The 27,500-nt window shown below is 35.4% G+C and overlaps 1 protein-coding gene across 4 annotated transcripts in view; it reads left to right on the forward strand.

Moving 5' to 3' along the window:
* The window catches only part of LOC106869635 (uncharacterized), a 272,331-nt gene that overhangs the window by 175,308 nt on the left and 69,523 nt on the right, over positions 1-27,500 (forward strand). For 3 of the 4 annotated variants that reach the window (XM_089339757.1, XM_089339756.1, XM_089339758.1), the window contains exon 2: positions 11,906-12,887. In XM_089339757.1, coding sequence (XP_089195883.1) covers positions 12,119-12,887 — 769 coding nt within the window. In that variant the 5' untranslated portion in view covers positions 11,906-12,118. The remainder of the gene's footprint in view (positions 1-11,905; positions 12,888-27,500) is intronic. The other variant, XM_089339755.1, reaches the window with a different exon arrangement.

Below are 27,500 nucleotides of genomic sequence, written 5' to 3' on the forward strand. Positions count from 1 at the left end.
CCGTATCTATTGTCTCAGATAAATGGTTTCTATTATTCTCTCATTCTCTCATTCTAACGTTTTACATTCCCATCTGACACGGACTCAACGTGTTTCAAGTTGGAGCATTTTTTAAAACTGACATTTTCAGATTTTGGAGGAAAGTTCAAATATTCTTTTGTTCTTTATTGTACTTTTTTTCTTTTGTTAATTTTTGTATTTCCTCGTTCTGGCCTAGATAATGTGAGACAAAACAGGTTTTTATTTGATCATTTTTGCGAAACCTTTTCCTTTTTATCTTTTTGTTCATTTGTTTCAGTGATCAGATTGTGGCCATGCAGGGCCACTGCCTTGAAGAATTTTTAGTCAAATGCATTGATTTTCTCAACTAAAGGCGGTGCTCCAGCATGGCCGCAGTCAAATGACTGAAACAAGTAAAAGAGTATCCTAGCAATTATATTTTTAAAGCCTGGTACTTATTCTAGCAGTCTCATTTGCTGAACTGTTAGTCATGTGAACATAAACACACCAGCACCAGTTGTCAAGTAGTGTGGAGGGGGGAACACAGACACACACACACACACATGTATCTGATCTATTGGTGTGGCTGTGTGGTAAGAAGCTTGCTTACCAACCACATGGTTTTTGAGTTCAGTCCCCCTGTGTGGCACCTTGGGCAAGTGTCTTCTACTATAGCCTTGGGCCGACCAAAACCTTGTGAGTGGATTTGGTAGACAGAAACTGAAAGAAGTCCGTCGTATATATATATATATATATTTATGTGTCTGTGTTTGTCCCCCCACCATCACTTGACAACCAATGTTGGTGTGTTTACGTTCCCGTCACTTAGCGGTTCGGCAAAAGAGACCGATAGAATAAGTACTAGGCTTACAAAGAATAAGTCCTGGGGTCGATTTGTTCGACTAAAGGCAGTGCTCCAGCATGGCTGCAGTCAAATGACTGAAACAAATAAAAGAATAAAAGAAGATATATATATATATATATATATATATATATATATATATATATATATATATATATATATATGGAATTTACAAAAAACAAAATACAAAGACAGGTGTGTAAACAACTAACAGGTGTATTAGTTTAATACTTGGGAAGGTGAGAAAGTCTTTTACATTTCAAGCCTACGCTCTTCAGCAGAAAGGAAAATGAGAAAATAAACTGAGAGAGAATAAAAAAAAGAAAGCTTTAGTAGCTAGTGGTGAATCATGGCGATAGCCAACGGGCTTCTTTCAGTTTCCACTCACAAGGCTTTGGTCGGCCTGAAGTTATAGTAGAAGACACTTGCCTAAGGTGCCACGCAGTGGGACTGAACCCGGAACCATGTGGTTGGTAAGCAAGCTACTTACCACACAGCCACTCCTGCGCCTATATATATACATATATATAAACACAAGGCAATGTTCCAGTATGGCCACACACAATCTGATACCTGAAACCGGTAAAAGAAAATAAATAAAAGAACATATATATGAATGTACAGCAATGGTGGATGACTCATTAAGCAAATATATATATGCAACATCGTACGTAAATTGTCACAGAAAAATAGAATTGTTTGGAGATTAAATAATTCAGTGATGCTATCTTGATAGAAGATAATCGGTAGGTTAGTATTGAACTAACTTATCCTATACAGAAAACAAAATCCACCACCAGGTGGATGGACATTTTTATTGACCTACAAGAGATTGCCACTCTGGCCAGTGCTGTTGTGATAACCAATGGCTAAAGCTTGATTGCTTGCAAATAGCCAATGAGAACGACTTCAGCTCGAGTTGTTCTTCTTCGTGATCAGACTGAGTGCAACCTGAAGCAGATGTTGTGTTTAAAAACACCAGTAGCCATCTCAGATAACAATAATGTCCAAGCTGCCTCTTCCCTTCCACCATCTCTTTTCAACATATTTCTGAAGAAATTTGCTTTCTGTTAATAACACCTTACTGTTTTACTCTCTCTTTCTCTCTCTCTCTCTCTCTCTCCTCCTACTTCCCTTCCTACTCCTACTCTTCTCTCTACAACAAACCTCACCTCTCTTTTCATTTTAATTCTGATAAGAATTTATCAATGGAGGAAATAAAATAGAAAAGCTGCTTAGTTAGGTGTTAGGTTGGCGGTATTAATAGTCATGTAAAAAAAGAAAGAAAGAAAGAAAGAAAGAAAAAAAACACAAAAACAATATTTAGCAACAAATAACCCCCCCTTACTTCCCCTTCATACCTACCCCTGACTGTAAGTAGCTTGTGTTTCGTTATTTTGTTTTATCTCAATATGTCCTTTACAGTATTGGTGTGTTGTAGAGAAATAAATAAATAAATAAATAAATAAAAATAAGATGAAAAATCAGAAATGTATTATAAATGTATAAAAAGACTAGTGATGGAGAAAATAAACCTCACCATATTGTCATTATTTTACTGAGTCGCACCTTTTAAAAAATATTTCCTTATTGTTCTAATAAGCATTGTAACTGATATTTCAATTATTCCAACCAACCAACCAACCACCCACCCATTGTCACTCCACCTTCCTTGTCACTACTTGTGTTGACCTAGTTGTGCAACCCAGTCCTAAGTTGTTGTCACTGAAAAAACACACAGGCATACCTCAGCTTGCATTAGTAACTAGTCCCAAGACACGTAACTTGACTCGAAAAACAACGTAACATGAAAAATCATTTCAAAAAAATTTGTTAGCTTCTATCTGTCTTAATAAATGGGTTTTTACATATTTTCACGTGTATTTTTTTCATCTTCTCCACTTCAATACTGGTTTTTAGGTGGAGTTTTTAAAAATTTATTTAAAAAAAAAAATATTTAGGCTTTTTAAATGTGTTCGCTGAGACCAATGTAGAGTCTGATAAAGCAACTGAAGTTGAGGTTTATTTCTTTAGCCATTTAGTATTTAAACTGGCCATATCTGGCCCAAATATTCTACCTATTTCTTGTTTCAACTGGCCAGATGTGACCTCTCACACCTGCCCTCCAATACCATTCTTAAATTTATCAGTTCCCTCATCAAAATCTCAAAGCTACAAGATAATGCATGTTTGATTAAAGATGTGAATAAATAAGCATTACTTTTGACAATAATGTGAATGCTAAAGGGTTAAATAAATAAATAAAAAAAAAACCATAGGCACAGGAGTGGCTGTGTGGTAAGTAACTTGCTTACCAACCTCATGGTTCCGGGTTCATTCCCACTGCGTGGCACCTTAGGCAAGTGTCTTCTACTATAGCCTCAGGCCGACCAAAGCCTTGTGAGTGGATTTGGTAGACGGAAACTGAAAGAAACCCATCGTATATATGTGTGTATATATATATATATATATATATATATATATATATATGTGTGTGTGTATATGTTTGTGTCTGTGTTTGTCCCCACAACATCACTTGACAACCGATGCTGGTGTGTTTACGTCCCCATAACTTAGCGGTTCGGCAAAAGAGATCAATGGAATAAGTACTAGGCTTCCAAAGAATAAGTCCTGGGGTCGATTTGCTCGACTAAAGGCGGTGCCCCAGCATGGCCGCAGTCAAATGACTGAAACAAGTAAAAGAGTAAAAAGAGTAAGAGAGAGTTATAAAGTTGAAAAAAAGATGTGACTCAAAGCGATGTAAGTTGAGTTGTGCCTATAAATCATTTTCAAAAATGGAAAGTGAGATAATATCAGAATTAAGAGAGCAAGCGGTCTTTTCTGTGCTTCAGTCATTGGTAACATAAAGTACCAGTAATATTCTAGGCTGAACTCGACTGTCTCTACCCACATCCACCCTCTCTTTTTTTTTCCAAACTTTGTGGCTTTGTGCTAATCTTAGAAATCATTCTGTTGTTAGACCCCCCCCCCCCCTCCACCAGTTTCAGATCAACCCTGATTAAGAAGATAGACCTGCCATCAAAAATGTCTGCTTGTCACTATCAAACCTATTTCCCTTCCCATTTCCTTCCCACCAACATAGTATATCCCTTTAGTGTTCAGATTACTCTGTTAAATATAATACTTTTTTCACTCAAATTGTTTTGAATTAATCATACATTATCTTACAGCTTTGAAGTTTCGATGGTGTGATAGTTTATTCTTAGAATATCAATGTAGGTTAGGTGTGAGAGGCTAGATAGGGCCAGTTTGAATGTAAACCATGTAGAATATATTGGGCCGGATATGGCCGGCTTAAACACCAAAGGGATATACTATGAATATATTATCCAGCATGACTTTTTTTTTTTGTCTGTAACTAGTCTGATGTAGTATGAAGGAGATTTGACATCTGTTTCTAGCATGCTCATTGATCACACAGAGGATCCATCTTTATTTTGTTGAATTATGGTAGATGGTAGAATTGGTAGGGTGCTGAACAAAAATACCTTGTAGTAGTCAGCTATGTCCTTTTAAACCTTGAGTTCAGTTCTCACCTAGATCAACTTCACTTTCTGTCCTACCAGTGTTGATAAAACAAGCGAAGTATTGGGCAGACATAATCAACTCCCACCACCACTACCACCACCATATCTTCTAAAATGTATGGCTTGACACCTATATTCAAAATAATAATTACTATTTGAGTGTTGTTACTGTTCTGATAATTATTGAAGTTTCTGTCCTCTCTAATGCTTCGTCATTCAATTCTGGCCGTGCTGGGGCATCACAGTTATATTTACCATCATTTTCACAGTTTATAAAATATATATCATCTTCATTATCATTGTTTCAATGTCTGCTTTTCCATGCTTGCACGGATCAGACAGAACTCTTTGAGGCAGATTTTCTACAGTTAGATACCTTCCTGTTGCCAACCTTGACCTATTTCCAAGCAAGGTAATATTTCCCCATAAGAGAAGGCTTTTTTTTTTTATGGCATCAACTGCAGTATTTGATAGGCTGAAAGGCAAAGTTGACCTTGGCAGGGTTTGAACTTGGAATGTAAAGAGTCAGAAGAAAAACCATCATGAAGTTCTAATAATTCTACCAATTCCCCAAAATACAAAGAAAAAAAAATGGAGGCTTAGATCAAATAAAAAAGGAAAAAAAAACAAAAATACAATATTAGCAAGAGAAGGTCCCTTAGTCAAGGGAAAACACTTAGAGTAAAATGACAGTGACCCCCACATAAAACCCCCGTTCTCTGAAAACTTCAAAAGCATAGATGATCTGTAGCAACTAGATCTCATTTTATTTACTTTTATAGTTATTTTGTAATAAACTTTTAGTCTCTTTTGTGTCTTTATTTATATATATATATATATATATATATGTATGTATATATGTAATACTTATCTGTTTGTTTTTATACATATATATTATTTAATGCTTGTGTGTTTTTACGTATCTATATTCTTCCAGTCAATTCTGAAAACATCTGTTCGTAATTGATTTCATATTTTAATGATAAGTTTAAGGAGGAAATATAAAATATTTAACAGATCTGATATTCAAATGATCGGTCTCAGTTGGTGTAAGTCTCTGTGGCCACATAAATTTGGTATATTCTGCTATCAAATTTATCTTGGTCACATCTAGAAGCCAAACTGATTCTGAAATTACTCTGCTTGTTTTTTTTTTTGTTTTTTCGCTTCCCCCCCCCCCCTTTCTTTTTCTTAGAAGTGCTTTACTAATTAGGCCAATGAAAGATTCTCGTCTAAGGTCTTTCAACTTGCTGGAACCAGCAGCAAAATTACCCTCAATTTCCACCTTGCTATTTCTAAAATGTGGAATATACACGATCTTACGTAGACCTCGTTAGAATTTACTTGGGAAATGATGCAATGATCATGGTTGGAATGTTTTTGTTGTTGTTTAACATCATATCAGTCGTGATCAAGTTGGCCTAACCTCAATTACAAGAAAATATTAGATATATTCTTCAATGGACACTTCTTGTAAACCATCAACAAACTTCAGTGCGCCATCTGTTTAACCCTTACGCTAACCCCAAACCAGTGGTTCTCAACCATTTTATTGCCTAATGACCCCTTTGGTTCTTATTTTACTCTACTGGATCCCCATGTTGAAAAAAAAAAAATCTGATTTTCATAATTGAATATTATTAGGAATTGTATAAAAAATAATTAAAATATTTTGTGTATTACAGATGTATAGCTAATTTGTTTATTGCTCATAAACCTTAATAGCAAAATTTTATATCGACCCCTGTTGAGACCCATGGTGTTAAATTAACTTAGTTAATTATCATTAAAAAAATTTTTTTATTGTGAAATTCAAAGTAGGTAAAAATATAAATAATAACATGTAGAATATTGAGTTTTGAAACTCTTAGATAAAAAAAGAAGTTTACTATGTCAGCTCCTTCAGTGGGCCCCCTGTAATGAGTTAACATATTATTGAGGTTTTTCCGTGTATATGTGTGTTGTGTACATATTCATTTTCATTTGGAGCTCTGACTTCACTTAATTGCTGTCCATGTTTTAATACAGCTAAAATTCAAAAAGAATTTCATTGTATTTGAATTTCAGTTGCTGCAAAGAACGGAAATACAGCAGAAACAACATACATACACACACACACACACACACAGACACACACACACACACAACTAGTCATTAAAAATATGATAAACTCTTTCTTTGTCATCTTATTTGGATATATATATATATATATATATATATATATATATTCATATCATATATTTATTTATTTATTGCCCACCAGGGGCTAAACACAGAAGTGACAAACAAGGACAGACAAAGGGATTAAGTTGATTACATCGACTCCAGTGTGAAACTGGTACTTATTTAATTGACCCCGAAAGGATGAAAGGCAAAGCCGACCTTGGCAGAATTTGAACTCAGAACGTAACGGCAGACAAAATACCGCTTAGCATTTCGCCCAGTGTGCTAACGATTCTGCCAGCTCTCTGCCTTTATATATTCATATATTAGAAGCTTTTTGTTACTTTGTTGTGACTTAATATCCTTTGCTGTGTGCAATCCTTCTAATAATGAACTTTTTCTCATCTAAAGAATCATATATTGGGAGAGAGTGTGTATCCTTGTGAGCAAGTGTATAAATTCTATTGTGTCTATCAAATGTTTTTTTCTCCTGTTTCTACATACAAACATGTGTAGATATATATTATAAGATATATATTACAGATGTAATCATGATGTTTTCAGTGATCTGATAAATTAGCTTTCTCTATTTGTATCAATTTGTGAATATACGATTGTATTGTATTCTGCTGAGTAAATATATTGGTGTAAACATTGACATATAATTTTGCACACCAAAGTTAATTACTACATGATGAAGGTTAGAAAATGGCTGTAATCTTATGAAAGTGATATGGAAGAATAAATCTATACTCACCTCTTGCACCTCCTGATTTTGTGCTATATATATATACTCTTTTACTTGTTTCAGTCATTTGACTGCGGCCATGCTGGAGCACCGCCTTTAGTCGAGAAATTCGACCCCAGGACTTATTCTTTGTAAGCCTAGTACTTATTCTATCGGTCTCTTTTTGCTGAACCGCTAAGTTACAGGGACATAAACACAGACACAGACACACAAACACACATACATATATATATATACATATATATGATGGGCTTCTTTCACTTTCCGTCTACCAAATCCACTCACAAGGCTTTGGTCGGCCCGAGGCTATAGTAGAAGACACTTGTCCAAGGTGCCACGCAGTGGGACTGAACCTGGAACCATGTGGTTGGTAAGCAAGCTACTTACCACACAGCCACTCCTATGCCTATATATATATATTCTGTGTGGGTATGAATATACAGAATTTAACCTAAAGCTACTGTATTACAAAACAATCACCTGAACTATACAATCATACCTGCTTCTATGTCTATATGCTACAGAATTGGCAGCCATCACTTCGTGTTCATGTGGAACCTATGTGTAATAATGTAGTTTTCAATGTTTGATAAATTTCAAAATGTCTTCTAATGAAATCACTAAATGAACTTAGGTACCTACATTTGCAACAATTCTTTTTGACAGCTTTATATTCAACTGTTGTTGTTGTTGTTGTTAAATGTATTTTAAATTCATTCTCACTTCCCTATACTTTAAAGCATCATATCTAATTAAGAAATTATTTATTCATATTTAATTAAGAAACTGTTATTATCATCATCGTCAGCATAATTATCACCTGCCGTAAAACATTCTTATTTGTTCACTACATCAAACAAATATATATAAGTATATATATACATGTATAAATGCACATACATAAATACATATATAGATAATGTATATATATATTTATATACACATATATACATAATATATATACACACACACACATACACAAAATACATTCTAGTGCTTCATTAGTCATCCTCACTAAATTTTGAAAAACATTTATACAATTAGTAATGAAATAATTAACTAATTAAGCTTTAATGGAGTTTGATAGTAAATATTGTTATCTTGTCACTTCCTACCTGTTTGATGTAATTAAAGAGTCAGATAATAACTAATTGGTTAAGGTAGAGACCTAATTGATTCACAATTCTATTTATTGTCGATTCTCTCCAAGACTTTAGTGTGATTTCACAAAATCATTATCATTTTCCTTTTTTTTGTGTTTTTTTCATTTCTTTTAAATTTTTTAAATTTTTAATTCTTATTCGTCACTTTGAAAAGTAAAATAATAAAAAAAATTGCTTTAGAATTGTTGTGTCTCATCACTGTCACCAGTATCATCATTGTTATCATCATCACCATCATGGATTCTAAGAATATTTGAAGTAGCAATATGTCTCAATAAATAAAATATATGAAGACTAATTACATTTGAATTGTAAGAACAATTGTCACCTGCAATGTTCAGATCTATTGACCAATCAGAAAAATTGTTACCTACAATGCTTGAGTTTATTGGCCAATCAGAACCATTGTCACCTGCAGCATTTAAATCTGTTGAGCAATCAGAAAAATTGTTATCTTCATGCACCAGAAATTTGTTGACCAATAAGAACCATTATCACCTTAATATTTAAATTTGTCAGTCAGTCAGAACGTTGGCTAACAAATTTAAATATTACAGGTGACAATCAGAGTTGCCACCTGTAATATTTAAATTTGTTGACCAATCAAAAAAATTGTCACCTGCAATATTTAGGTCTGTTGACCAATCAAAAAATCGGCACTTGCAATATCAGAATCTGTTGCCCCATCACAAGAATTGTTACATCCCTGCAATAGAAATCTATTGGCCAATCAGAACTGTTGTCACCTGTAATATTTGAATATATTGCATTGACCAATCGGAATAATTATCACTTGCTACGTCAGAAGCTTATCAGCCAATCAGGACATTGCTACCTCAATATTTAGGTTTGTTAGCCTTAATATAGTATACCTCTGACCAAAGGCATTCTACCCATGACCATCAAGAATATACCTTAAACTATCCAACATGTTCTTCCTTTTTAAGACGATAGGGTTTGATATGAGGTTGATTTTTTAGCTGGTATTTCTAGCACAGATCATGTGAACACAGATTACTGTGAGAAATAAGATGATACACAATTTGCTAGTTCAGAAGAGTGGAAATAGCTGTCAGAATAAATACCATGCAAGTGTTTGTTTTAGAGTTCAAGATCCCAGCCAGGTTAGACTTAGCCTTCCACTTCTTTAGCTGTCAATTAAAAAAAAAAAAAGTAAATGTATATAGTAAAATATATGAGTGGTAGTGGTAGTAGTAGTAGTAGTAGTATAGGTGGTGGTAGCGGTAGCTGAGGAGCTGATTCAATCTATACGTATATATATGTGTATATATCCTCCTCTGCTAAGGGCTGGCCTCATGCCTAGTTAATAGAAATCAATATCCCATAATGTATGCTAATTATATTAACAATTAATCTCTATGGCACAGTTTATACCCCGTAACAAAAATATTATTTTAGGCAAATTTCTTTAAAAAGTATTCCTCTCTTTATGTTATTAGATTTTTTTACACACATTATTATTATTATTATTATTATTATTATTATTATTATTATTATTATTCATTAGGTATTTTTTTAATAGGTAAAATGGAAGCACAACTCTACAAAGGCTTAATTAGATTTCCTCTGAAGCATTCCAGCTGTTTTCTGTCCAATGTATACTGTCTGCCTGTCTGTGTATCTGTCTGTCTGTCTCGGAACTGTTTTCATAACTGGTTACTTACTGGAGCATCAGTTTTTGTAAATAAACCAAACACAAACAAATATGTTTTTTTTTTTTCTGTGTGTATGTGTGTGATTTGTTTTTTCTTCTGTTTTTATTTTTCTTCTTTTCTCACTGAACCTCACTTGTCTATATTGAGGGTTGATACAAACAAACTACTTCATCAACTGCGTATCCTCAATTTATCAAGCAAGCAAACCGGTGTCGAAATGGTGGTACCAAGGATTTTCTTAGCTTCATGTTAGCTGATAGGAATGACAGATGTGCTCCAAAACACACACACACACACTTGACCAAACATGGAGCACCAATCTATTATTTTTTATCAAATGAAAATTTGCTGATTCCATATTTTATTGACTGGCTATATTATTTAATGTGTTCACATGCACACTGGTGGGATTAGATCTCATGTCCTGCTATATAGCAGAGTGGGACGTACTTCTACTTGTAGCATGTACTTCGTGTGTACATATATATATTTATGTGTGTGTGTGTATGTATGTATGTAATTGTTAAAGAGGACAACAAATGTTAAGGCAAGGCAAACATCTCGAGTCATATACATTATTATTATTGGAGGAAAAAAAAATTCAAAGTCTTACAGTTGTTTCTGGGACATCCTAGAGTATGGGACATTCCATCATCGGAGACAAATATGGAAAATGAGAAGGGTATAGATTAATGAAATAACAACATAGAGGACAGGAATAAAGGAATAAAGAGATGAAGAAAAATAGCATAAAAGTTCACAGTTCAACTTTCCGATCTTGTAGAAATAAGTCCATAAGTCCTTAGGTGCAATCCTGCGTAAATCCATGTGGGTTAAAATCCTGATATTGTAAACACCCAGAAAAAAGACTCAGACATATCAACATCCAATAATTTTTTCTAATAATAATAATAATAATGTATATGACTCGAGATGTTTGCCTTGCCTTAACATTTGTTGTCCTCTTTAACAATTATATATCTACTATATCGGAAATCTGCAATGGCTCCATAACTACCATCTCGGCTATAATCTTGGAGCCCTGGTAATCCATTACAGCACTTACCTAGCATACGTAATCGTTTAGATCACCCATGAACTAACCCCCCATATTTTATATATGTATGTATGTTTGTATCCTGTTGCTGAATTGTTTCTGTCCGATTGTATATTGCTGTCCCTCTTCACTTTCAGTCCATTTGTCCATCAGCTCAAGTTGTATTCTCTATATCACTGACAAAAGCAGAGGAGTAGTACCATGGAATTAAAGTCTTTTGGACTTTAAACATGCTGAAACTTTGCTGAGTCTGGTTTCCTTGGCTGTGTAGAAAATTTCCCCATTTATTTGTCCTTTTCAATTAATCATTTCCCTGTTCCATTTCAATTTTTTGTGCTTTTGAATAACATGTTGGTATGGATCTATGTCACAGTATATTATCATTGTGTGTATTATATGCCATAACTAAAATCTGACAAACTATATTTAAATGTTAACTATGCCTTCTACTGGTATATTGAAAGTTTTAGTTATGTGTGTGTATGTGTTTACAAATGTGTGTTTATATATATATTAGGTTGGTATATATATATATATGTAATTATGTATGTATGTATATTTATGTAATTATATTATCTTTAGATGTGTATATTTATGTTTATATATTGTTTATATATATATCTATATCATGTTTATATATTAATCTAGTTGTGTTAATTTTGTTCTTTTTTTCTTTTACTTCTTTCAGATAGGTCTTCTACTGTTGGAAAGCCTGGATTCTGTAAACGTTGCAACCGCCTTATTGCTGTCTCATGTCACAGTGCTGACGATAACAAGGAAAGGCAAGGAAAATGATTTGACAACGACATCTACTACTAGCTACGTTGGCTACAGCCTAGCCTCCTTATTGCCCTAGTGTGGTCATATCTCTTTCTACCTGCGATTTAAAACCTCACTTTGAATGAAGTCTGTCAGCCGTTTGAACACCATGCTTAATGTTAGTGACACCACTAGAGATCACCAGACATGTCTGAAGACCTTCCAGACAGCTCATTTCCCTAAAAGTCACATCATTAGTCCCATAGAGCTGGCTAAGAATGGCTTTGAGTACACTGGCATTGGGGACCGTGTTCGCTGTGTCTATTGTCAAGGAATGCTTGACGACTGGCAGCTGGGAGACAGTGTGGAGAAGGAACACAGGCGGCATTTTCCTTATTGTCCGTTTGTTCAGGAGAGAGATATGAACGATCGCATTTATAACTCGACACACATCTTCCCCTCATTTCTGCCAGACAGCTTTGAGAGGTTCCACACAGCTGCTACCCAACCTGATTACGTGCCATATGCTGCACTTCGCACCCGTTTTGGTCAGAATTCTACAGCTCAGACTCAACTTTCTAGCTTACATTCTGCTGCACAGAATGGATGGACTTCAGACGTGCGTGATTCGTTGACCAGCAGGCTGCCCAGCAGTGTACCGACTCCAGTTCGAATTCCATTCAGTATCCAAACTGCTTTACCATCCCAATATCCATATTCTCAGAACCTCAGCCTAACAGCATTACCAACATCAACCGCACCTGTTTATCCTGGAGAACACACTGCTCAACACTCTGCGCCTGGCATGCCTCGGTATGCATCTCTTCATGAACGTATTCGCACTTTCCAATCTTGGCCTCACAAAAAACCCAGCCGGGAATGGGTTGCTGAAGCAGGGTTTTACCAACTTGGTGAGTTCAAAAGAAATTCTCTTTCTCCTTTTATTTCTTACCCCCCACTTCTCCCCCTTTTTTTTGTTCTTTTTTCTTTTATTTTAAATATTTCTGTTTTTGACAAAAATAAAACTTGCATTTACTTGATTAATCGGTTGGCCACAGCTTAAGCTGAGTGGAACATTTTCAATGTAACAACTTGTTGTATAAGTACAGTTAATATGACAGCACATAGCTTGGACAGACTGATTACTAAAACTATTGATCAGTTTATGGCAAAGGAAGAGAAATCTATTGATTAGTGCTGGATACATAGATGGCTGGTGTATTTATTAGTGACTGACCTCACCAACAAGACCATTCTGTCTGAATATTGACCACCTACGAGGAAGCTGTGTTTTGTTTGTTGTCCAAATTCTAGGTATAATCTTATAAAGAATTCAGCTACTTGGAACCTTGTGCCGTTATTTCTTTCTCTTGCTGTCTCTGTCCTCAACTCAACTCATTACATCTCCTCTTAATTTTTCTTTCAATCTTCACCTCCCTCCCTCCCTTTCTCTGTCTACTGTTTCTGCTCTTTGATTCTCTGCAATTATTGATTTATTTCGACCACTTTTCTAGCTGAAGTAGTGTAATTTAATTGGCTGCTTTAGCAGATGAAAAACTGACTAAATAAAATATTGAGGCAAAGAAAACATCAAGATGAGTGAAATTCAGTGTGGGTTTTTGTTTTTGGTTGTTTTTTTTTTTTCTTTCTCTTTTTTTTTTTTTTGGTGTTGGTAGTCTGAAGTAAAATGAGTTACTAGTTTTAATAAGTTACTGTTATGTACTAGTTATAATAAATATTTTGTGGAGACTGGAGACAAATCAAAAATCTGTGATAAAGGTTAGAATTGTGGTATCAGTTGTAATAATAATAATAAAATAATAATGATAAAAATTATAATAACAACTTCATATTTTGGCACAAGGCCAGCAGCATTCTGGGAGCGGGTTAATTGATTCCTAAAACAACAATAATGGTTTTCTTTTATTGGCCACAAGGGCCCAAGACATTGAGGACAATATCAAAGACAAAATGCAAGTTCTACCATAGGCACAAAGCCTGAAATTTTTAGGGGAGAGGGCTAGTCAATTACAATACTCCACTGGTACTTATTTTCATTGACCCCCCCTCCAACTCCACCCCAAAGGATAAAAGGCAAAGTCGATCTTGGCAGAATTTGAACTCAGAACATAGAGACAGATGAAATGCCACTAAGCATTTTTTCCAGTATGTTAATGATTCTGCCAGTAATAATAATAACGAAAATAATAATAATAACAACAACTTGCGGGACTCTATGGTGTAGGTCAGCATATTTGAAAACATTATGTTAATGTATTAAACACAAGCAAAGAATTTCCAAAAATTATTTTGAAATCCTGCCATTTAATCAAAAACTGTACTTTTAAATGTAATCAAAATGAACTTTGAAGGTATTGCTTATTTTAACTTCTTTTAATATATCTGACAGATGTGATGTGCTTTATAGTTTAAGGAAATAAAAGATGAATTAAAATGATAAAACTTATTCATATATATTTAAAAAAAAGACAAAAAAAAAACTACATTTTTCACTGTCCAACCACAACCAGGGGTCAGTCCAAGTTATTTACCAATTGAGATTATTTTCATTTCTTTTCAGTTCAGCTACATATCTCTTGATATATCTCTAGACTCATCTATGTACCTATCTAGCTAGCTAATTAACTATCATATCTACTTTCCCTTCTGCCAATAAATATATATATATATCTGTATACTCTCATAATACTGATAAGCATTTAAACCTAATGACAAAAGAAAGAAGAAAAAAATGAATAATGGCAGTGCCCCAGCATGGCCACATATATTGATAGATAGTTAAAGTGAAGTAACCTTAGTTAAAAAATAACTGTGGTTGTTACACTTTTATTTTTTATTTGTTCGAGACCAAAAGCTGTGCATAAATTTATAGATTTTCATGACATTGTTTCACTATGTTAAACATTTTGATTGTGCCTGCCATTTGAACACACAAGTATAATTTTATCTTGACTCCCCCACTCTTTCTCTCTCTCTCTTCTTCTTCTTCTTTCTCTTTCTCTCCCCTTCTCTCTCTATATATATTTCTCTATTCAAGTTATTACTTCTCTTGGTATAAGTGTAACACATGGACAAAACAGTTAGACAAGCAGAAATGAATAGAATAATTTGCGAGCTGGCAGAAACGTTAGCACACCAGGCAAAATGCTTACCGGTATCTCATCTGTCTTTACGCTCTGAGTTCAAATTCCGCCGAGGTCAACTTTGCGTTTCGTCCTTTCGGGGTCGATAAATTAAGTACCAGTTACGCACTGGGGTCGATGTAATCAACTTAATCCCTTTGTCTGTCCTTGTTTGTCCTCTCTATGTCTAGCCCCTTGTGGGCAATAAAGAAATAAGAAACAAATAGAATAATAATGTCCTTTCTTATTTTGGCACTGGGTCAATAATTTTGAGGGTGGGGAAGTCGATTACATTGATCCCAGCGCCCAACTGATATTTATCTTATTGACCCTGAAAAGAGGAAAAGCAAAGTCGACCTCAGCAGAATTTGAACTCAGAACACAAAGACAGACAAAATGTTGCCAAGCTTTTTGTCTGGTGTGCTAACAGCTCTGCCAATAATAATAATAGATGTATTGATTTATTGTAAAATTACGATGATATTTTCAACTTTATTGTCATGTTCCAAACAAAGCTGTCTTAATTTCAACCATCTGCTGTATAATAAACCTGACTAATAGGAAGAAAATGGCCTTATTGGGTGAGCCATTGAGGTAGTTTCTTGTGAAAGTATGCTTACCTGGAGAGATCGATCCAGATTATATAGACACCTTATGGTTTATAATGCCCATAAAGGAAAAGAACTTTGCTGAGATGTGCAAAGATATCTACGTTGTACATCATGTCTTCGACTACTTTGCTTCATCAAATGTCCTGTTTATGTAGATAGTGGGAGCTGCAGGGAGCAGTGTCGTGTGTTGAAGGGACCAGTGGCGTGTGTATGTGTGTGTGAGAGAGAGAAAGAGAGAGTCGAGGGACCAGTAACATGTGTATGTGTTGAAATCTTTTCCCCCACCCCTCCTTTTTTTTATAATGTTCATAGAACATTCTAAGATGGTCTTTTCATTTTACTCGTAATATACAGCAATATTGGTAATTTTTGTGTGTGTGTATGTATGTATATATATATATATATATATATATACTTTATTTAAAAGTAGCAGAAATATAACAAAAGGCTGTTACTCGGAGTTTCACGCTCCCGTTCATCGGACAGTTTTGTTAGGATTTCTAACAAAACTGTCCGATGAATGGGAACGTGAAACTCCGAGTAACAGCCTTTTGTTATATTTCTGCTGCTTTTAAATGAAGCATATTACTCTACCTCTGGTATTTGAATACTCTTTTTTCCACCTTGTTGTACATTTATGTGCTTACTCCGGTATATATATATATATATATATATATATATATATATATATATATATAATAGATGTATGTACATGTTTAAATATACATTGATTTACGCACAGGTCTGTATGTCTATGTAAGCATATGTATATTTCTGTATGTATATATTGTAAAATTAGAGCTGCCTGGCATTTAGGTGAATAAACCATCAGATGAAACTTAGCCCTTTTGAATCAAACTCCCTCAAGACTGCCCCCCTAGTTCTGTGCTACCAGCTTACCATTTTAAAGTGATCCAAGTTAAAAAGTTTCCTTGGAATTTTCAAACAGCAGCTTAATAAGGACTAAGATATTTATTAAGTTCTTCATTATTTTTCAAAATTTGTTGAAACAGAGGCATTGTATTTCAACAGAACGATGGCAGCATAAAAGGTTAAAGCCCCCGTCAACATGAATTTTGCAATAAATTTGACTCTACTCTCAGTTTTCAGTTCCCAACTCTGTAAATGTTCTTTAAAATAATTAACTCAATTTAATTTGCATGCGTGTGGGATGTTAATCAAGGTAATAATGAACATTTACTTATGATGGGACTCTCTTCTATTCATAGTCAAGTTAATTAATAATCAGAAAATGCGTGTATTTGTGGTTATGTAGTTATAATTATGTATATAATTATATAATTTGGATTTAAATACATTAAAATATATATTTAGCATTTTGCTAAAATAGTTTTGGGTTTAAAATCTGTTCGTTATTAGTTTCATGTTAATTCTTTCAGAATCTAAGGTACTGAATTATTTTCGCACAAGGCTTAAAATATCACTGTTACACAGAATTATATATGCATATAATTATATTCGTGTGTGTGTGTGTGTGTGTGTGTGTGTGTGTGTGTGTGTGTGTGTGTGTGTGTGTGGAAAAGCTGTTTTATAAGTTTGGCTGAAGACAGAAAAAGAACCCAGATCTTATCGCTTTGTGGGTGCATATATTAGGATTTTGATAAGCCATTTGGAGTTGTAAATAAATTGTTATGTATAGGCATGGACATAACTGTGTGATAAGAAGCCCACATGGTTCCATATTCAATCACATTGCATGGCACATTGGGCAAGTGTCTTCTACTATAGCCTTGAACTGACCAAAGCCTTGTGAGTGGATTTGGCAGGCAGAAACAGAAAGAAGCCCATTTTATATAGCTAGCCACCTACACTTTTCTCTTCAAAATAGGGGTAGTTTATCCTGTTCAGGCTATATTATTAGCATTATTCTGTGATTGAGAATTTAAAATCACTTTCTAAAAGACATCTCAACGCTTCTAAAAGCAAACTTCGTTTGTTTATTTACGTTTGTCGTAATTTGAATTTAACATATATGAGAGTGTCTCATAAAGCGAGATTTATATATCTTAATTTGCAGAAGAATTTATAGTGGGTAGTTTACCTTAATCGGTCAAAGCATCGTGACATGTAATCACGGGGATGTGAGTTCGTGTCCACAGCTAGCCACCTACACTTTTCTCTGCAAAATAGGGGTAGTTTATCCTGTTTAGGCTATATTATTAGCATTATTCTACGATTGAGAATTTAAAATCACTTCTTTAACTTTATATATATATATATATATATATTTAGCAGAAGTAACAGAGTGACTCAAGGTACTGCCATTGATCAAACTAGTTGCAGGCTGATGACCTCTGAGTTTATGTAAGCTGGTGATAAATATGTACCTTCTGGGTTCTAGATAAAATTTAAAAATCATAAAAATGATTTTAAAATTTATGGATAATTCAAATAGTTTGTCCATTATGTTGTTCAATAAACAAATTCATAGATAAATAAAGAAAGAAAGAGAGAAAGAAAGAGAGAAAGAAAGAGGGAAATATATTTATCATCAGATATATAAACTCCCAGGTCTTCGACCCTGCAACTAGTCTGATAAGCCCCAACACACGAAACTCTGTGACCCAAGTCATTCTGTTACATCTGCTAAATATTAATAAAAATATACATATACTCATACTTTGAGTTCTGTTTATCCTGTTTGCATTATCATACCTGTATATATATATATATATATATATATATATATATATATATATATATATATATATATGTGTGTGTGTGTGTGTCTTTGTTTGTTCCCACCACTGCTTGACAACTGGTGTTGGTGTGTTTACATCCCTGTAACTTAGCAGTTTGGCAATAAGGACCGATAAAATAAGTACCAAGTTTAAAAAAATAAGTCCTGTGGTCAATTTGTCCGACTAAAATCCTTCAAGGCGGTGCTCTAGCATGGCTGCAGTCCAATGACTGAAACAAGTATAAAATAAAAGATATTATACCAAACACATATGTAAATAGGGAGAGAGAAAGAGGGAGGTTCATGATTTTCTCTTTTGCTTTTCTCTGAAAAGGGCTTTTAATAGTTGAAACATATTGCAATTTGAAAGAAAAATATTAATAAATCCTGTATATTCTGCATTTAATTTCCATTTAGCTGTTTTGAATTGTTGATTTTCCTGGTCTTAGCAATTAGGTTTGTGGATTTGTGTGTGTGTGTGTGTGTGTGTATTAGCCCTTGTATCAAGTTGCCTCGCATAATGTTAATAATGTAACTCAGCTTTTTGATCGATAAAATATGTACCAGATGGAAATAAGTACGATGACTGAAAACATTGAAGGCAGTGCCCCAGCATGGTTACAACCCAGTAAAAGAAAAGAAAATGTGTGCGTGTGTGTGTGTGTGTGTGTGTGTGTGTGTGTGTGTGTGTATCACCATCATCATTTGATCAATGACTTTTCCATGGTTGCATGGGTTGGACAGAGTTTCGATGGCTAGATGGTATTCCTCCTGTTTACAACAAGCAAGGTAATATTTTTCCCCCATGGCCAGAAATGTCTCCACAGAATATTAAAAATGAATGACACTGCTTGTGTGTAAAGAGTGGGTCCAGATAGAAGGAGTGGGTCCAGGTAGGTGTGGGGCATTAGGAATATACTTTATTGGTCAATTAGCCGAGTATTGTTATTAACATTATGGGAGCCAACTTGGTACTGGGTGCTTTTCATGTGGCACCAGCACTGGCAGCTATGTTTCTCCTCTAACGCAAGACCCCTTTTTTATTCATCTTCTCTGCCCACTATTTCTGGGAGAGTCATAGGAGTAGAGTGCTGAAGCACCCCTTCCATAGTTCCTATTGGATTCCCAAGCACGGCGAACTGAAACTATTTTTTTTTTATTCTTTCACTAGTTTGTCATTTGACTGCAGCCATGCTGGAGTACCACCTTTATGGACATTATACAACCTTGTCATTCTTCATCTACCCCTTAAGCCTCCTGCTGGGTGGTTCAACTTCGAAGCATCCATCTTGCAATTCTTTTGCAGAGACATTCTCATGTGTCCATAGTACTGGAACTGTGACTGCTCAATATAGAAAAGTAGCAGCTCAGTCTCCCTTATTTGGTTTTATTGTTTGAATTATAAATAGTCTATATATTGTTTTGATTGGGGATTAAGCTAAAATAGGAGGGAGGGAGGGGGGTGAAGTCAATCATAGGTTATCTAAAGACGTCTATATTTATTTTTATTTTAAAATTGTGTTAATGTGGATTTTGTGGTGTTTTGTAGCAATACACACAAGCACACATGCACACACACTTTGTCAGTCTGTGTGTCTGTCTCACACAATCAGTGGGTGTATTATTAAGAATGCTTCCTTCACAGTAAGATCTTCCCCCCCCCGAGGAACAGGAACGAGAAACTCTGAGTGGCAACCTGCTCAGAATCAGCTTTGAATGAATATTATTCTGCTTTTTTTAAACAGTATTTAGTAATTTCTATTGTTTAATTGCATTTCACAATAGTGTTATACCACCATGCTTTGTGTGTGTGTGTGTGTGTGTGTGTGTGTGTGTGTGTGTGTGTGTGTGTGTGTGTGTGTGTGTGTGTGTGTGTGTGTACACATGCATACACACGCACATATATATAGGGCTTTGATTATTGTGTGTCTGCTTTAGGTGTTGCGATGTATATTACAAAGGTGCTATTTTACTGTGTTAAATAGATTTAAACATCAGATATCTGATGCATGTATGTATATAAAGAATGTATACTTCTCTTACTAGGCCATAAATATAAATGTATAAAATGTGTAGAATTATTGTTATTCATCTTCTCAACACAAATCTGGATGAATTGTTTTTGAAATCTGAAATTATCAATAACGCACTTTTTTTTCTTTTTTTTTTTACTCTGCTTCAGGCTAGAGGCTTGCTTTTTATCATTGAAAGAGGTGTGTACTTGTGTGTGTGTGTGTGTGTGAACATGTATGCATAAATGTGTGTTTTTGTGTTTGCTTGTGTTTGTGTGCATTAATGTGTGTTTGTACTTGTGTGTGTGTGTTTGTACTTGTGTGTGTGTGTTTGTACTTGTGTGTGTGTTTGTACTTGTGTGTGTGTTTGTACTTGTGTGTGTGTTTGTACTTGTGTGTGTGTTTGTACTTGTGTGTGTGTTTGTACTTGTGTGTGTGTTTGTACTTGTGTGTGTGTGTTTGTACTTGTGTGTGTGTTTGTACTTGTGTGTGAGTGCATGTGTGAGTGCGTGTTTGCATGTGCCACCACCTCCCCAATATGTGCCATACCTATATGTTATCGACTAACTTTTGATACAGTTTATCAGCTGAATCTCTTCATTATCGTCACTACTTTCAAGATTAAAGGATTTAGAAATTAATCCCAAAATACAGAAATAAAACCAGATGATATTATCATCATCATCATCATCATCATTCTTTGTGTGTGTATTAACGATAATTATCAATGGATTAAGTTTGCTCTTATCTGAGAAGTCATTGGCATTTCAATATTATTCCTATATATTTGAAATCAGACCACCATGTTGTCCGACCAAAGTTTTAGGGAACCACTCTATCTATTGGTCCCCTTTGGAAAGGCCCTCTACAGTAGAGGTTCTCAACTGGATTCCATATGACCCTCCGGGGTCCATATAAGATTTTGTTGTTAAAATTTATGTCCTATAAGTTGGTTTGTAATTCTGCAATGCACAAAATATTCTAGCAATTTTCGCTTGTAAGCATCAAACGGCTGGGTGGGTCCATCTGAGTAGAATAGAGATCAAAAGGGGTGCATAGGTAAAAAAAATGGTTGAGAACCATTGCTCTGCACCAGAGTTTCTCAACCTTTTTAACCCTTGCAATAAATTACATGTCACAAGGAACCCTCTGCACAAAAGAAAAATTATATACCATATCTTTCTCATGTGTTTTTCAGTATATTTATATGTATGTGTATATATGTATATATATGTGTATATATATTAGATTGGAGCCTGGTGTTATTTCTTTACTACCCACAAGGGGCTACACACAGAAGGGACAAACAAGGACAGACAAACGGATTAAGTCGATTATATCGACCCCAGTGCGTAACTGGTACTTATTTAATCGACCCCGAAAGGTTGAAAGGCAAAGTCGACCTCAGCGGAATTTGAACTCAGAACGTAGCAGCAGACGAAATACCGCTAAGCATTTCACCTGGCGTGCTAACGTTTCTGCCAGCTCGCCAGTCCTCACCAGTCCTCAGTCAAATCATCCAACCCATGCTAGCATGGAAAGCGGACGTTAAACGATGATGATGATGTATATATATATATATATATATATATATATATATATATATATATATATATATATATATGTGTGTGTGTATATATATGTATGTATATATGTGTATGTATATATATGTATGTATATATGTGTATGTATATTTATGTATATATATATATATATATATATATATATATATATATATATGTATATATATGTTTATATATATATATATGTATATATATGTTTATATATATATATATGTTTATATATATATATATATATATATATATGTATATATATGTTTATATATATATATATGTATATATATGTTTATATATATATATATATGTATATATATGTTTATATATATATATATATGTATATATACGTTTATATATATATATATATATGTATATATACGTTTATATATATATATATATATGTATATATATGTTTATATATATATATATATATGTATATATATGTTTATATATATATGTATATATATGTTTATATATATATATATATGTATATATATGTTTATATATATATATATATATATATATATATATATATATCATCATCGTTTAACGTCCGCTTTCCATGCTAGCATGGGTTGGACGATTTGACTGAGGACTGGTGAAACCGGATGGCAACACCAGGCTCCAGTCTGATTTGGCAGAGTTTCTACAGCTGGATGCCCTTCCTAACGCCAACCACTCAGAGAGTGTAGTGGGTGCTTTTACGTGTCACCCGCACGAAAACGGCCACGCTCGAAATGGTGTCTTTTATGTGCCACCCGCACAAGCCAGTCCAGGGGCACTGGCAACGATCTCGCTCGAAAATCCTACAGGAGCCAGTCAGGCGGTACTGGCAACGGCCACGCTCAAAATGGTGCATCTCATGTGCCACCCGCACAAGAACCAGTCCAGGGGCACTGGCAACGATCTTACTTGGCTTGCCGGGTCTTCTCACGCACAGCCCATTTCCAAAGGTCTCGGTCCGTAGTCATCGCCTCGGTGAGGCCCAATGTACGAAGGTCTTGCCTCACCACCTCAGCCCAGGTCTTCCTGGGCCTACCTCTTCCACGGGTTCCCTCAACTGTTAGGGTGTGGCACTTTTTCACGCAGCTATCCTCCTCCATTCTCACCACATGTCCATACCAGCGCAATCGTCTCTCTTGCACGCCACAACTGATGCTTCTAATGTTCAGCTTTTCTCTCAAGATACTTACACTCTGACGGGTATTCACATTGACATTACACATCCAACGGAGCATACTGGCTTCATTCCTTGCGAGCTTACGTATGTCCTCAGCAGTTACAGCCCATGTTTCACTGCCATGTAGCATGGTTGTTCGTACGCATGCGTCATACAGTCTGCCTTTTACTCTGAGTGAGAGTCCCTTTGTCGCCAGCAGGGGTAAGAGCTCTCTAAACTTTGCCCAGGCTATTCTTATTCTAGCAGCTACACTTTCAGCGCACCCACCCCCACTACTAACTTGGTCGCCCAGATAGCGGAAGCTATCGACTACCTCTAGTTTTTCACCCTGGAATGAGATAGAAGTTGTTTCCTGTTTGTTTGCAGTCTTTATTGCACCTGAACATCTGCCACAAACAAAAACTAACTTGCTAGTTAACCTGCCTTTGATGTTGCTGCACCTCTTATGTGTCCATAGCTTGCACCGGGTACATCTTATAGAGTTACTACCTACTCCTTTTCTACATACTGAGCAGGGCCATCTACCTGAAGGGGTTTGTGTTTTATCTACCTTCCTACTTATTAGGATTTTGGTTTTAGCTAGGTTGACTCTAAGGCCCTTCAATTCTAGACCTTGCTTCCACACCTGAAACTTCTCCTCTAGTTCTGATAGTGACTCCGCAATTAGGGCAAGGTCATCAGCATAGAGGAGCTCCCAGGGGCAACCTGTCTTGAACTCCTCTGTGATTGCCTGGAGGACTATGGTAAATAATAGGGGGCTGAGGACGGAACCTTGGTGGACCCCTACCTCTACCCGGAATTCATTGCTGTACTCATTTCCAACCCTCACCTTACTGGCCGCATCTCTGTACATGGCTCGCACAGCTCTCACTAGCCATTCTTCTATCCCAAGTTTCCTCATTGACCACCAGATAAGGGATCGGGGGACCCTGTCAAAGGCTTTCTCCATGTCAACGAAAGCCAGGTACAGAGGTTTATCCTTGGCTAGGTATTTCTCTTGCAACTGTCTCACTAGAAATAAGGCATCAGTAGTGCTTTTACCTGGCACGAACCCAAACTGCATCTCATCTAAATTGATTCGCTCCCTAATTAGTTGGGCTATGACCCCTAATTAGTTGGGCTATTATGTATGTGTATGTATGTATGTATGTATATGTATGTATGTATGTATGTATATGTATGTATGTATGTATATGTATATATATATATATATATATAGATATGTATAGGATGTGAGTTGAAAGAGATATGGTTACTATTTCTAGAGTGTTGAAGTGTCATACAAAGACACTTTTGCCACTTCATGGTTCTTCTGTTGTGGTTCTTGTTGTTTGGCACCAGGTCAGCTTTGATTGAGTAGACCCACAATTCAAAAGCATTCCACGTATGACCACCTTGAAATTTTGTAGGTCAAGGACTACCTTGTCTAATATCCATTTTTAAGATGGTAGGGTATGGGTTTTTTGGGGTTGTTTTTTTTTTTTGAAGAAATTTAACTGCTATTCCTAGCAGGTTAAGTAACTTCTTCATAGGTTACATCAAGGGATGGAAGGAGTACATCACTGCATCAATAAGGGAGTACATCTAAATGACCTACATTGCATCAATAAAGGAGTACATTTGAAAAACCAGACCAACACTGCACCAATGAAGGAGTACAACTAAATGACATACTCTTTATCAGTTAAGGAGTACAACTGAAGGATCATCTCTACACCAGTAACAGGAGTACACAAATAAAGGAAGGAGTACAACAGAAGAACCAGTAGCTTGCCAATGAGAAAATACAACAAATAGGAAAACCAGTGTGTAAGCTCTATGTGACCTCTTGATCTACTAGAAATAGCAGATCATAAAGACAGATTTCACTCCATTTAGAAGGTTCCCTCAACTCACACTCTATTGTCTTCGAAAAGGGTACATTAAATAGTGTAGTCCACAGCACATTTTGCCTGCAAAAAATGTGAAAGTCTTGACAAGAATGCTTTTGATCGTAAGTCTGTCTAACTGGAGCTGACCAAGGGTTAAAACAACAATAAACTACAATAAAGCATGTTCGATAATCAGAGTTGATTTTTATTTTTCAATTAAAATATTCCCCCCACCCCCACCCAGTTGCATATAGATGCAGGCATGGCTGTGTGGTAAGAAGCTTGCTTCCCAACCATATGGGCAAGTGTCTTCTACTATAGCCTTGGGCTGACCAAAGCCTTGTGAGTGGATTTGGTAGATGGAGACTGAAAGAAGCCTCATAACTTTTTTTATTTTCAGAGTTTTTGCAAAATTGTATTCTACACGCAGGACTTCATAGGATTATGCAAAAAAAAAACAGAGAAAAAAATTGTGGTGGTCGTGGTTTAAGGCTTAGGCCTACTTCGCTGCTATTTTTAGCATAAATGACAACCATCTCAATGACTGTGTGACAAAAATATTTAATCAATAAACAAGTCCGCTTTTTTTTAATACAAAGGGACATCTCATTTGAATAGTCAAATTGATAAAAGTGCATCCTTATTCTAGGCATGCCTAGATATAGGGAGATGCAGACTTGATCTCTAAAAATTCTTTGTCACCCACAGCGCCCACCAAAATCTCAAATCACACACCGTTTTTTAGAAATTTGCCCAATCACCCACTGGTGGGCAATATCGCCCACTTTGAGAAGCTACGGTGTAGATACTGAAGTTGGTGATCTATGTCTGTATTTAGAAATAAGACTGAGTTATGTTGCCAAGATACAATCTGGCTACTTAGCCTGATCTATGTCTGTATTTAGAACTAAACAGTTCAAACTTCTTAAGAGGAAACTGGACATGGCTCAAAGAGAAGGTTGTTTATGATATATATATAGTGTGTCTGTGTGTTGTTTTGAATGGCTTGGTTCCTTATCTGAATGAAAATGGGGTGTCACAGTTTTCTCTCTCTCTCTCTTTCTCTCTCCTTCTCCTCTCAAAAAAAGATAAGTTGCTTTAGAATTTTACCATTTTACCAATGTTGAAGATAATTAGGTTAACAGGCCTGCATCATTGTTGCACATAATAAGCTGGGTCATTTTGTAAGAGCGGAAGCAAAGAAAGGAAGGAAGAACCAGCTTAATTCTCAAGAACCATCTCGGAGAACCACCACCACCCAGAGAACAGCGAGTCAGGGTGGGGTTAATCAGCTGAAAGTCGAGTTTATAAAAAAAAGGGAAGATAGTGTAAGAGAGAAACAGTGAGAGTTAAGTAGGAGTGGTAGTTTAGATGGTGTGTTAGGTTTGTAAAGAGAACTTGAGTTAGAGACAGACAGACAGAGAGAGAGAGAGAGAGAAATGTTGGAGAGAGACCAGTTTTAGAAAGAGTATTTATTTAGACGATAGGTTAGGTTTTTAATAGATTTCTCTATTGAATTTCAAGAGGGGGAAAAAATACACTTTGCCAAAATGGAAGAAAATATCTGGTTTATACTTCTTGTATGAACAAATATATCTGAGTAAATAACAACTTAAAATTTTGTTTAAAATTCCCAAAACCTAAAATGTTAATCAATTCCTGAAGATTACTCTCTATCTATCTATCTATTTCTTTCTCTCTCTCCCACCCCCTCTTTCTCTCTACTTTCTCCTTGTTTTTTTTTCCTGCAACTCCCATCCCCAACTCTTCCTGTTACTTAACCCCTCACCATCATAACCATCAATATTCCAGAGTGTCTCTCACCTCATCACACACACACACGCACACACACAGTACACACACACACACAATACACACACACAACACACACACACACACACACACACTTTCCTTTTTTTAATTCTTCCACATCTCAGTGCTTTCTGACAACACAAAAAAACAACACATTTTAGCAATTGTTCAAAAACCACCACCAACACCTTCCCTGCCTCTACCACCACCACCACCACCACCACCGCCGCCACCACCACACGTTTTTGTTGTTGTTGTTTTACATCATTTCACATTTAGCATTTCTGCTTTCCATCACAAATAACTTCCTTCTTTAGTTTATCTTTTTTTTCCCCTTCTTTTTCTTCCACATTTTTCTGGAACCTTCTTAAAAGATTGAGTGCTGTTATTGTTGTTATTGTTACTTCTGTTGTTGTTGTTGTTGTTGCTATTGTTGTTATTTAGTTTTTATTTATTCAACTATTACATATCTATATTACTTACTATACAACTTTCAACTTATCATATTGTCTATCCATTTTATTTCACAATACTTCTGCTGCCACTGCTATTATTATTCGCTTTTCATTTTGTCTCTTTTTCTTTCTTTCTTTTGTCAGTTTCTTTTCTTTTCCATA

This window comes from Octopus bimaculoides, chromosome 22, assembly GCF_046866305.1.
Source record: "Octopus bimaculoides isolate indiv1 chromosome 22, ASM4686630v1, whole genome shotgun sequence".
In the NCBI taxonomy this organism is placed as follows: Eukaryota; Metazoa; Mollusca; class Cephalopoda; order Octopoda; family Octopodidae; genus Octopus; species Octopus bimaculoides.